General features: G+C 37.4%; 1 protein-coding gene across 3 annotated transcripts in view; it reads left to right on the forward strand.

The window, feature by feature from the left end:
- Positions 1 to 13307, forward strand: part of PPP1R1C (protein phosphatase 1 regulatory inhibitor subunit 1C) — a gene marked incomplete at both ends in the record, with an annotated part of 119669 nt that extends 106362 nt beyond the window's left edge. For all 3 annotated transcript variants that reach the window (XM_079709921.1, XM_079709922.1, XM_079709923.1), the window contains one exon: positions 13219 to 13307. In XM_079709921.1, coding sequence (XP_079566047.1) covers positions 13219 to 13307 — 89 coding nt within the window. The remainder of the gene's footprint in view (positions 1 to 13218) is intronic.
- Between the last annotated feature and the right edge of the window lie 348 nt (positions 13308 to 13655).

Below are 13655 nucleotides of genomic sequence, written 5' to 3' on the forward strand. Positions count from 1 at the left end.
CCAGAAGGAGATCACAGGGAAGACATAAGAAAGAGAGAATAGACTATTTGGGACACTTTGGGTTTCACATGTCAAAACTCAAATCTAATTAGCTTAGGCAAAAGGGAAATTTGTTGAAAGATTACTTGGTTACTTTATGCTATTAAGGGAAAACAAACTACTAGGAAAGAAAGGAAAGGAAGCTGAGCCTCAGGAAACAAAGAGAATCAAAGTCTGCCATCTCTTCCATTTCCTTTATTTTACCTGTCCATTTCATCCTCCCTATGGTCCACTGCAGACCAGCTATCTCCTTAAGTAGGAAACCTGGCCATCAAGAGCAAACAAGTTTAACATCATACACCATCCATAAATTAAAAACTCTCTTATAATGACTTGGTTTCCGACAGTAAGATCATGGGGGAAGGATTATACTTAACCCAGCATGGGTCAGATACCCCTGGCTTTGGCACAGTGGCCAGAGGACAAGATAATATAAGAAACAGGCAGTGCTGATTGTTACCTGGTGTTTGGAGTGGGGAGAAGAGTGGTTCCTGAAGGAAAGTAAGTGGGGAGAATAGTCATTCCCTATAAGCAGGGGAGAGTAGAGAAAAGACTAAACAATAGACACTCATTATAAAGAACAAATCAGGAATATCTGGGGGATAATGTTACTTGTTGAGAGGTAAATCTTTCTTAGAAACTTAGAAAATTATACCCCTTATTTCCACCCACTTCTAATTATTTTCTGGTAGTACTGTTGGTGAATTTCCAGAACATGCAGCCTCCAATTATAAAAAAGGATTGTGCTCAGAAACTTGATTTGTAAGGGATTTGGAACTGAGAATACATAGAATCAATGCCTTTTTTTTTTTCAGGCCAATTTATAGAAACACAGTCTATGATATTGCCTAAATTATTATACTAACTGTCCATTTCAATCTCACAAAACATCCATTAGAGAATCTTCCTAGAGTGTCCAGCTTCCACATACCATGGAAGACATTTTACCTCTTAGTGGTTTTGCATGGACATCAGGCAGCCAGGTTGTGGTTGGGTAAGAGAAGGCGGGAAGGGAAGTCACCTGGGACTCCCAGGCACCATCATTTTTGTCACTTCCTGTGTCTGGTGTGGCACAAGGCAGAGAATACAGAATAAAGTCCGAAAAACTGTGTTCTGGATTGAATGATTGCTCTTCGCTGTGGGACTTCAGAAAACAGGCCTTGGTTCACATCTTAATATGATGGTGGTGGTTGCAGTGTGTTTGTGTGTGTGTGTGTGTGTGTGTGTGTGTGTGTGTATGTATATATGTTAAGAGGCAGTTGGACTGTCCTTTGAACTCAAGACTGCTTTTTAAAGTTCTTTCGACCCTGTAAAGTCATGCTTCTATGATTGAGAAAAAGCTCTTTTCTCAATCTAGGTCTCTAGGCTAATATAGTTTGTGGGGAGGAGACTAGAAGGGATTAGAACAGGGGTATAGGCTATTCTTCTTCCATGTCCATTGGTTTATATGACTCCCTTACTAAAGTCTTCTGGAGGATAAAGGGGTCTGGTCATGTTCCTTTCTTGAGGTTCCCTATATTAACAAATGAAGAGATGCCAAAACAGGATTGCAAAAATGATGGAATTGTCAATATTTTCATTTGACAACAAAATTTACAATATGATATAATTGAACTATTCATAATTATAATATTTATAAAAAAAAGAATAAGTCATGGTATGATCCAGGTAGTATGGTCCAGTAATCAGATGTATGTGCGAAGTTTTATGAGTGGTACTTTAAAAAAGTATTGTCAATAAACTTGTCAATAAATATGTCAATAAATATATCTGTTAATGTCTATACGAACATTTGGAGATAATATCAAAAGTCTAAATCATGGCCAGTTTTGCATAAGAGGCCCTAGCCAAATGGCCCCTCTGGTATCTTCTCTGAGAGGCCCAGCTACCTTGTGTTAGCAAATTGGAGACTGTTTCTAGTCAGTGTATCAAGGCAGAAATAATAGTGCTGTTCATTCTCAATAATTTCATTTTATCTCTAAAAATCTGATGGTTACTCTCAGTTTTATATATATATTTATTTTATTTATATATTTATATATATATATATATATATTTTTCCCTCAGAGTAGTGTCTATTATTTGAGGAAGAAATGAAATAAATATCTAAGAAAAGGTAAACAGACTAGATACACAGTAAGTTAAGGGAACAAACTGAAAAAAATTTCAAATAATTTTGGGTGTGCTAAGCCATAAACATACTTTAAGAGAATTTTGCCTCTGAAACAATGAAATTCAACAAGGGTTTTTGAAAAAGCTTACATTAATTTTTATTAATAATTTTAGAATTTTTCTAATACAAAGGTGATTGTAAATTGAATGCAATGTATGTATACTGAAAGTAAGATTGTTTTTGCTTTCAAGAGAAGAATTTGGAAATTCAAAAGCTGTGGTTTTAGGGCAATTAATTTATAATGTCTGAGCGGGGTTGGAGTGTTCTAATTTTGGTATTGAAAAAATTTTCACAAGTAACTGATACTCATGTGTTGAGAAACTGAGTAAATTAGGTAAGTAAATACATATTTTCCCTAATTATTACATTTTAATATTATAGGGCAGAAATAATAGAAAATTACCATTTTAAGCAAAAATGTTATTACTATTATTCCTTCCTCATGTAAAAAAGATAAAATGGCTACTCACTATAGAATTTGAGTATATAATTGCTCCTTTGCATCAAGTATTCTTAATAAAATCAAAATTTGAAAAGAAATAAAAAGAAATAAAAGAAGTGGTATCAGCTCATCCAAGGAGAGTTTGTTAAAGATCTACGTAAAAAGAAGAGAGACTGTGATTTTACACGTGGGAGACAAGTAAAACAGACCAACTGTAGGGCAGCAAATCAAAGAAGAAAGTAGGTCAGCGAGCCCCATGGTGATACAATGAATTGCTATTATTTAAAGGGATGGTCAGAGAGTAAAACTGCCTGTGCACAAGAATGACTATGAGAACAATGGTAAATCTGAACAAAAAAAGCAGGGTCAGAGCAAGAGTTGCAAAGCTCAGCGTGTGAACTGCAAGTCCTTGGGTCAGGCGGAGGATAAAACAGAACAATCTCGTCATTCAGAAGCTTCCTGGCAGCCAGGGCCAGCAAGCTGTGTAATGAGAAACAAACTGAGCTGAGGCCCTCCACAGAGAAAAGGGGAGGAAAACAGCCTCAGGATACAGAGAACTGAGCTGATTTTGAGACTGCATGTAACTCTCAACTCATCAGGATTAGCACTTTCCCATAAAAGAAAATTTTAAGTAACAGGAGAATCACTGAGGAGACCAAAATACTTAATCAAATCCATTTACATTACTTATATTGTGAAAGCCATGTACCCAATGGGATTAATTAACTGGTTTGGTGATCAGAACATTATATACTGGGGAAAGTACCATTTCTCCTTTCCATCTTTAAGATTTACTGCCTATTTTCTTGGACTAGGTGGAGTTTCAGAATCATAATTGCTAAGTGAGTCTAGATTGGTAATCTAAAATACTATAGGAGACTGAGAAGAACAAACTAACTCCAGGCCAAAAATAATCTACCTTTTCTATTTATTATAGGAGATGTGACTTAAAGGGATTGAGCAGAAGTTCATTTATCTGAAAAAAATTTTGGCTACGTTGAAAAGTCTTTATATGTTGAACAGGGAATATTTTTCAAGAAAGTGAGATGAAGTTAGTCATTTCTTTACTTAAAATGCACTGAGCATCTATAATGTTCAGGCTTTGTTCTGGGCTCTGCTGATCAGTCAGCAAACAAAACAGAGTATTGACTCTGATTTCATGGTGCTGATATTCTAGCAGGAGGCATACCATAACTCCATAAATAAAGACATATGACACCAGGGAGTGATTAATGCTCTAAAGGAAGGGAAAAAATAAGATAAATCACCATAAGTGGACTGAAAGTAAGGGAAAGAAAGAGATGGGATGTTTTAGATGGGACGGTCAGTGGTCTTCTCTGAAATGATGACATCTCAGCAAAGACCTGATTGGCCAACTGAGGTGAAGAAAAAAAAACATGTGGGTCCCTCAGAAGAAGAGGAATCCAGTAAAGAGAGCAAGGAGGACAGGCCTGAGGCTGTTTGAGGTCTATGTAAAATACCAATGTAGGCAAGCAAGTGAGGGAGGGTTGGAAGGAGATAAGTTCAGGAGACAGAACCTAATCATGAAGCATCTTAATGATTATAAGTTTATGGTGAGGCATTTGAATTTCATTCTTAAGATAATGAGAAGTCATCAAAGATTTTCATTGGAGGAATAAAGTAATTTTTTAAAAGATTATTCTGTAAATTTTTGGGGAATTAACTGTAGGGTGGAAGGAGAGAAAATGGGGAAGCAAGTTAGAAGGCTCTTGAAGTCCTCTAGGTAGAGATTAGTGATGGATGGGACTAAGGTGGTAGTACTGGAACTGATGAAAAATGATTAAACTTGGGATACAATTTTGCATGTAGAGCCTTCAAAATTTGGTCATGTATTGGAAGAGGAGTATGAAAGGAACAAGAAGAGGCAAAGAATACACTGGGCCTGAGAATATTCTGTTAACTAAGATGGAAAAGATTTGGAAAAGAGAAGGTTGGTAGGGGCCAGGTGCTTGTTTCTCTTTGTCTGAAGATTGGGGACAGAATCAAGATCATGTTTTGGATATACTAAATTTGGGATGCCTATTAAACACTTAAAAGTCAGAACACAGTTAGGCTGTTGGTTTTATGAACCTGAACTCAGATGAGGGATTGGGACTGATAATATACAATTGGAAATCATCAATTTACACATTATATTTAAAGCAATAGTATTGGATGAGATCACCTAGGAGGTGAGTACAAATAGAGAAAACATTCAATAACCAAGTCCTGGAACTGGCTGGCATGTAGGGTGAGAATGAGTAGGACTGTCTAGCTGAAAAGACCAAGGAGTACTCAATAAGGTAAGTGGAAAAACAGGCGTGTTTGGTCATCTTGAGGTCAAATTAGTGTTTCAACAAAAAGAAGTGACCACTTATGTTAAATGCTGCCAAGATTTTGTCTAAAATGGTGTGAAACTGACTACTGGATTTCCCTAGATGGAGTATGTTGGGGAAACTTGACAAGAACTATTAATGGAGTGATTAACATAGAAGTCTGATTGGAGTATGTTAAGGAGAGGTTATAACATGACCCAGTCTATTTATTATACTATAATGAGTTTTGCTCTAAAGTTTTCTAAAGAAGAGAGAAGGGGCAGTGACAAGAGGTGGAGTGGAGTCAAGAGACAGTTTCTTGAAATGAAAGAAATTAAAACCTGTTTTTGTGGTTATGGGACTATTTTAGTAGAATGGAAGAAACTGATGATGCAAGAAAGAGAGGTCATAATTTTAGGAGAATTCTTTGAAAGGGTAAGAGATATTGTGAAAAAGAGGGGTGGAAAAAATGAGAGGTGAGGCTTATGAGAGGAGGCAGAGATATGGGCATTGATTCAAATATCTTGGTAGATTTGGCCATGCTGTTGTCAATTCATTAATGATTACTTCAATTATCCCTGAAAAAATCAGCTGAGTGTGAAGAGAGTATGGGGTTACTGGAGGTTTGAGGAGTGAAAAATCTTACAGTCTGACAATCTCTGATGCATTTAGACCAGTGATGTTCAAAGTGATTCTTGATACAGGTGGCTGAATTAATACCATAAGGCTGCCCCCCCGACAATCAGTGGGAAAGAGCTTTTATAGGTGGAGGGAAGGGGTTACATGCAGAAATAGCACAATCATCTCTAACAGTCATCTTGAAATTGGCCATGCGGTGGACTGATCAGTGTCATCTTGATTGTTTGAAGTACAGTTAGTTTTCAGTTCCAGGGTCGGTTTGTTCCTGTTTCTTTGAGGCCAATTCTCAGAATTATGGCAGCTTATGTCATGGCTACAGTCTGATTCATCATGTAGTTAACTTCTTCCACCTGGTGGGGGTTTCAGTATCTACAAGACAGCTCAAAGGATATGGCTCAGAATATTATCTACAGCCCTTGAGGAGAAATTAAAGGTCCTTGACTTTGCTTGATGACTAAACTATTATTATTTGGTCTTGTTTGACTGCTTTCCTTTACTTCTGCATTTTTTTTCACTTCTCTGATTAAACTTATTCTTTGGCTAAGGTTTTTCTACAGACAAAAGGCAGGCTGAGGAAATGGAGGAAGGACCATAGGGCCCTGCTGCATTTCAAGGCTATGGTAGCCAATAGAGACCACTGTTGCTTCAATAGGAAGGTACTCTCCTTGGAAGACAGAGACTTCTAAAATGCCAGCACAGGACATCCTTCTGTGGACACACTTAAAAAACACAGGCATCATTTGTTCTGTGGCTTTAAATGCAACTCTCCTTTTGTTATTTTATTTTTAGTGCTTTCAAGGCTAACCACGGACTCCTGTTTATTGATGCATTCTTTATTTTAGATATGCTATTGTGTTCAATCAATGGCAGTCAAGTCCGGCAGGTGAGGGAGCCATTCTGTCTCTTTCTAAAGTAAAATTGCCCAACGCTGTTTAGCTCCATTATGTGTAGGCTTAAAAATTTAACTTTACTTCTGAGTTCATGGAATGCATTAGCTTTGAAGAGAAAGGGGGTATTAGAAGGGCACTTAGCTGTAGAGAGCAAAAGAGGCAGTCAGTCTATCAAAGTGATTCTCACCCTAGGCTGAATAGCAGGATCCTTGCAAAATTAAAAAACATATTCTTGCCTGGCTCCAACCTCAGACTTACTGATAAAGATGTGGGCACTTTACATTTTGATAAGTGAGACTAGATTACTCTCCAAAGATATTCTTTGAATTCACACTTCTAATGATAGCAGGTAAGTATACCTCCTCCCCTATCTTCTCCTCAGCATTTACTGCTAAATCTAGGTTTTACTCTTGGGCAACAGCTTTGGTAAAATATACGATGGGTAAAATATACATAAATATATAATACTTATGAATACATATGAATTCCATATAAACATGCTGCCCCTATTCCCATGTATGATGAAGAGAGAAGCATATTACACATTTATTCTTCTGCAGAGAAATGCTTCTCTAAGTAATGGGTGGTTAAGTGAAATGATCCTGTGTTGATTTGCAGTTTATATTAACTGAACAGTCATCGTATTAGAGCAGAGATCAACTGTGCTGTTTATATGTAATTTACTCCAAATGAAGTAGAAAGGGATAGATTTAAGATGAGTTCAGGACATGATGTGTGTTTAGCTTTGGGATGAAATCAATACATCACTTGATCTCTGTGACCCTCAGTATATTAATGTATAGCTATTTATTATAAATGAATGACAAGAAGATTAAACAAAATACATGTGAAAGCATTTTGGGAAATGCAAAGCACATTTTCAATCAGAGATGGTGGGCCTTTACTGAGGAGACTTGATGTCCCATATTATAGCTTAAATTATAGTCCCTGAGTATATCTAGCATGATTTTTTGGATAAAATTTGAAGGATCAATATACAAGCAACCATTAGAAAAATCATTCTTTTAGGGCCACTGAACTCACTCTTTTGTAAATAGTAGGCCTTCAGAAAACTAATGCTTGTTAAATGTATTTTTCAAATAATTTTCTTATATAGATATCAGACTTACTGCTTCCCTTAATCTAACCAGTGTATTGCTCAGTCAACGGCTGTCCAAATTACTATCTCCTGAGTTGGAGCTCTTCTTTCCCACATCAGAACTCTCCAAATGCTTTAATTCTACATGTCTTCATTAAATTAACTTCATTTATTTGCATGCCATCACCCCTGGCCTACATCGCCATCTGATTTGTAGTTGTGCCTCTCTCCTGCTCAACACACAGTAGGAACTTCATTATATTTAACTCCTATTGCTTCTTTTCTAATATCGTGTACATTATTTGTAACTTGGTTCCATTCTGGGACTGTTGCTGGGCAAAGTTAAATTGTACATCTTCCTGCTTACAAACTCTATTAAAAACACTAACAGCAATGATGACAAAAAAGACTGAAAAGTTACATCTATATCTATTAGTTATAAGTTGAAAGAATTTGATAATGAAAAAAGCCTTATGATCTTGAGTCACCACATTTTCCTTCAGGATTTAACTTTGGAAAAGATCAATAACAGTGGTGGTAGATTGAGTCCTGGTGGCCCAGGTGAAGAGCCCCCAGTAGGAATTAGGGGCCCAGGTTTGTGTCCCAGCCCAGCCTATGATTGCAGTGTGAATTTAAGCAAGTCACTTTGCCATCTAAAATTGTCCTTTCATCTTTAAAGTGAAGAGATTAGACTAGGATTCATATTCACAACTATTTGTGAGTCAGAGACCCTCTGAGATTCTGCTGAAAACTATGGACCTTCTTCACTGAAGAGGCACAGAAACAAGTATAAATAGAATTCCAAGAGGGTCAGAGGCTCTCAAAATACATCCACAAATTCCCCAGAGGACTTTAGAATGATTTCAAACTTCTAATATGTGGTTGAAAAAAAAATGAATCCATTTACATTTGCTACTCCCGATGTGAATTGTTTTAAAATGTGGATTTGGGCCACTTAAGTCATTTAAAGTTAAAATTACTTTTTTGTAACTTATAGTACTCAGAGCAAGGAGTACTTGCAAAGCAAAATTTTCAGTAGGAAAGAAGATTTCCTTTGTATTATATGAATAGCATCTCAGGGTGGGTGAGCTTGTTAGCCTTCCCTGCTACTCAATCCAGGGTTCCTTCTCACCTGAGATGGAAATTTAGCTTTGACTTGAACACACACAGTGACGGGGAGCTCACTCACATGCTTGTTGCTGGGCAAACATAAAGAGTTTAGAAATTTTCTTCTTTATATTGAGCCATACAAATGTCCCTGACTTAACAATGGTTTGATTTAAGATTTTTTGCCTTTACGATGGTGCAAAAGCAATATGCATTCAGAAGAAACCGTATTTCGAATTTTGAATTTTGATCTTTTCCTGGGCTAGTGACGTGCAGTAGGATATGGTGTCGTGATGCCAGGCGGGGCAGTGAGCCCAGCTCCCAGGTAGCCACAGGGTAATGAGTGTAAACAACAAATACAGTACACTTACAACCATTCTGTACCCATACTACCATTCTGTTTTTCACTTTCAGTATGGTATCCAATAAATCACATGAGATATGCCACACTTTATTATAAAATAAGCTTTGTGTTAGATGATTTTGCCCAACCACAGGTTAATATAAGTGTTCTGAGCACGTTTAAGGTAGGCTAGGCTAAGCTATGATGTCCGGTAGGGTAGGTGTATTAAACGCATTTTCCACTTATGATATCTTCAGTGGGTTTGTTGGGATGTAACCCCATTGTAATCTAGGAAGATCTGTACTCTGCCTTCACCACATGAATGTCAGCTATTGACACTATTGTCGCTCTCAGTCACCACTTAGATAAATTTTATTTCTTTTTCCAGGCTTTTAGGAATTCAATGGCAGCCTCTTTTGTCCTCTCTTTATTTTGCTAAACAGTGCAGTTTCATATCCAACTCTTCTGGAAAAGATTCATAAAACTGCTTTTAATCTCAATTACTTCCTTCAATGGAACTCTTGAAATGCAGAATCCAGAATTGGGCAGCATAATCCAGAGAAGTCTGAACAACACATGGTTAGAGAGAAGTTTCCTCTCTTAAACTGCTGACTCTCCTGTTAAAAATGCCACCCACACTGCCAAGAGCTCTGTTCCTACAAACAGGTGACTCTGCTGGGTCATGTTGAGATGGTGGTCACCTGAATCCCTAACTATACTCAATCTAGGTTGCCCTCATTCTCTACCTTTTAGAACCAAAATAATCTTCCTAAAAACAAAACTCCCTTTGACCTCTACCTTAATTGCTTGGGCCATCTTTCCAGCTCTTTGGAATACTAGTTTTCCATTCATCATGTCATCTTTTCTTCCAAGTTTCATGTCATCTACAAATGTGATAAACCTGCCTTTTTCCCCTCTGAATTAATCGATAAACATATTGATGTGTGGTTTGCCAAATGTAAGCCTCCCTTTATGGATTAATTATTCATAATTCTTCACTCAGTCACTTTACAACTTCATCCAACTCACATTTAACCTCCTGATCTACAGAATGAAGAAGAGCACGAGTATAACGTTCTGTGCAGGGGCAATATTTCTTTCTTTTCCTTTCCTTCTTTTACTCAGTCTACTTTCTTTTCCTCAAACTCTATTTTCTTCACTCCTTCATGTATTCATACTGCATATCCTTGTCTTATATCTGGCTCCTTTTCTTGTATGTTCATTTTGTTACGGAGAAAATAGCCTCTGTGCATTTTGGGGATCCCTCTGCCTTCTGCCTGAGTGCAGGGCTGCCTGTGTCTTTCTTGCTCCAGGAGGCCCTTTGCCACATGCTGGGAATCAGTTCATGTGCAGGTGAGGTGTTTTCCTGCGTGTTCATTAGCATTTGGCAGAAGAGGAGGGTCTGAGAATTTCACCAACACCACCAGAGCAAGTTACTTTCCTCCACCTCCAGAATTACTCAAATATTGAATGAGGCTTCAAAGAAAATTTAAATACAAGGCATATATGTGTTTGGGGATAGGAGGAGGGGTGTGGGGAGAAAAATTATTAGACAGTTCTCACAGACTTCACACATTAATCTCAGCATTTATTGCATCTATAACCAAACAAACATTGCTGAAAGGAAAAAAGAAAAATTCAAAACACAAATTAATCAACCATCCGTTATCCAATGGAAAGATGACATTAGTGTAAACTGCTTTGGGAACCAAGGAATCTGTGGTCCTGTAGAGAGGTTGGGCAGAACAGCTCTGTGACGTGACCTCCTCCTGCCTCATTAAAATCTTTCACCTGGCAATAGTTAATGCCACACTCAAACAAGACCGAGAAAAGCCCATTGCAAGGTTTGCTCAAGTGAGTGACTTTACTTTAAAGAAGGCTTTCTCGTATGACTTTGTGGCCATTATCACTATAAAATAAATAAGTGAGTAGACCTATAGTCAAGTATGGGAAGTGGATGATTAATGGTTTAATAAGTTGGACATTTGGTTACCATTTTTTTTAATGTTTGACTCCCTCATATAGACAAATCAACGTTGGCATTAAGTTAACCCTAATTTAAGGAAAATTGTCTGAACACAACTTCATTACTCTGTAGTTACTTTGAAGATAAAAGGGATGAGCACTGGAGGCAGTAGAACCTTTGCAAATCCTGGGAGGTGCAGACAATTTTAGCTCAGGAAAGACTGGCAGGCGGCTGGATGATTACTAAGCTTTAATACTTCAGAGGGAATGCCAAGATGGTTTGAACCAGGTTAGTAGGTACTGTAAACCTACAATAAATCCTAGAGATTGATAGGTGAGTCTAGGTTAGCATCCAAAAAGCTAAAGGTGAAAATGAGTTGGGTTCTCCTGACAATGGAACTTTATGCTTCATTCACTCAGTCAGTGAGTCAGTGAGTCAGTATATATTGAGGGACTATGATGTGTCAGAACTTCTTTTAGAACCACACTATCCTTGTAAACTTGAACAAATCATTTATCTTCTTTAAGTCTAGATTTCACCATCCAGGTATTTATCTCGTGGAGTCGTGAGGTTTAGTGACCCAGGTATGTAAGGCTCTAGCAGAGTGACTGATTGGATGCTCATTGAACTCCCTTTCCTTCTTAGCATTTAGACCTCTTTTTCTCCTATGTAATCTATAACATGATGAAATAAGTTCCATTTGTTAACAACAAATTTCTCTCTATGGTGATTGTGAGTGATCTGTGTTTGCAGATGAAATTACAGTATTTAAATATTATTACAACTTCTCAAATATTTTTGCAAGATAATCAACCAAGCCCAGGGGTGTCATTCCTTGCCAAATGGCACTCTGAGGTTGCTGACTGCAATACATGCAAATCCACTCTTTGTTTTTCCTTTTTTTAGTTTCTTTGTTTCATAGTAAACATGAGCAGTGACTTTCTTTCATTTATCAATTCTAACTGCAATGTTTTTCAGTAATATTTAGAAAAATCTCATAAACCAATTTACCTAAATATAAAAATCTATAAACTTTTCCATGTTACGCATCACTATATGCAGTGTCAGCTAGTATGATGTTTTAACAGAATAGACCCGAGTGAAATGAAAGATAATTTTGTAATGATTGTAGTAGTCGCCTTATGATTTATACTCCAAATGAGTTAATTTTGAAAAAAATCTGAATATACATTATTGTGGAACTGCCAAAGACATATACCAAAGTGTCACCTCATTAATTCCATCAATCATGTATGCAATCAATATTAATGAGCACCTACTGTTTGCCAGGCTCTGTGCCTGGGACCCTGAAGTGAAACCCCATAATCCTGACATCAGCAAGTTTGTTCTAATGAGAAAAATATGTAAACAAATACAGTTCTATAAAGTAATTGATACAAGAGAAAGTGATCCTAGAGCAGGGGGAAATATGAGAAAGACCCAGCTAGGTCTACTTGGGGAACTGGGGGAGCCTTCACAGAGGAGGCAAGCTGCTATCAGGATGAGTGGGAGGTTATCAGGTGGGTGAGTAGGAAGAAGCTATTCGGCACAGAGAATAGAATGAGAAAGACATGGAGGCTTGAGGGAGCCTGGAGTGACCTGTAATGTGGAAGAGCAGGTTAGTATTGTTAAAGCATAAATTACTGTGAAAGGGGAAAGCAGGAAAGGCTGGTGGAAATGAGGCCAGATAGGTAGGGAGAGGCCAGATCACATAGCCTATATATCAGGCAAAGGTGTGCCAATGGTTTTCCTCTGTGTAGGTTTTGGGGGAAGTGATTGAAGAATTTTTAATACAAAAGTTTCAGAATCATATCTGTATGTTTTGATTCCTAAAGAAGACTAACAGTATTCTGATTCTTTTGTTGTCTGAAAGTTAAAGAAATGGCACACACACACCTCCTTGCTCCTGAGGAGGAGAAGAGCCTGTGAGCAGATTTGTAGTTAACAGGTTTTTAATAGGCAGTGATGCAATTCTTAATGGAGAAAATTTAATTACTATAAAAGACATTCTGTTTCGAATGGAAATTGGACTGGGTGTGTTTTTATTCCTCAGTGAATTAAAAGGTTTATATAAGATTAGATTGTTGAGATTCTTGGAGAAAACACATATACACCAGTGAAAACGTTCCACTCATTTTCTTTACCTCTTGCAGCAAAGCAGTGAATCTGACAGAAATAAATTGAGCATAATTTTTATAATTTCAGGGGTTAAGCATATGAAAGGCCAGAATGAATCAGCATTCCCCGAAGAAGAAGAAGGCGTGAACGAGAGAGAAGAGCAGTGGGACCATTAATAACGGGTCTGCAGCAAGAAGTCTTCTTGGGAATAACTGAACTATTAACTTTTCTGAATATCCCATGGAACACCACTGCTTGACTTCCATCTCTGCTCTCCACACTCACAAAGTAGTAATACACCTCCTGGGAAGTGCCCCTTGATGGAAATTTAGAACTACCTACAGATCGTTCCATATCACTTACAGTTTAAAAATAAGTATTTATTTTACAACAGTGATTTTCTTTTTAACAATATAGAAATTTGCAAACATGTGAGTGTTCTAACTTTAATACCGCCCAGCTTAATCCCTGATGTCCTACTGATAAGATTTGCCTTCTAATGTCAAATGTAAATAGCATCACTT

The sequence above is a fragment of the Hyperoodon ampullatus genome (genome assembly GCF_949752795.1).
Source record: "Hyperoodon ampullatus genome assembly, chromosome: 8".
Taxonomy (NCBI): domain Eukaryota; kingdom Metazoa; phylum Chordata; class Mammalia; order Artiodactyla; family Ziphiidae; genus Hyperoodon; species Hyperoodon ampullatus.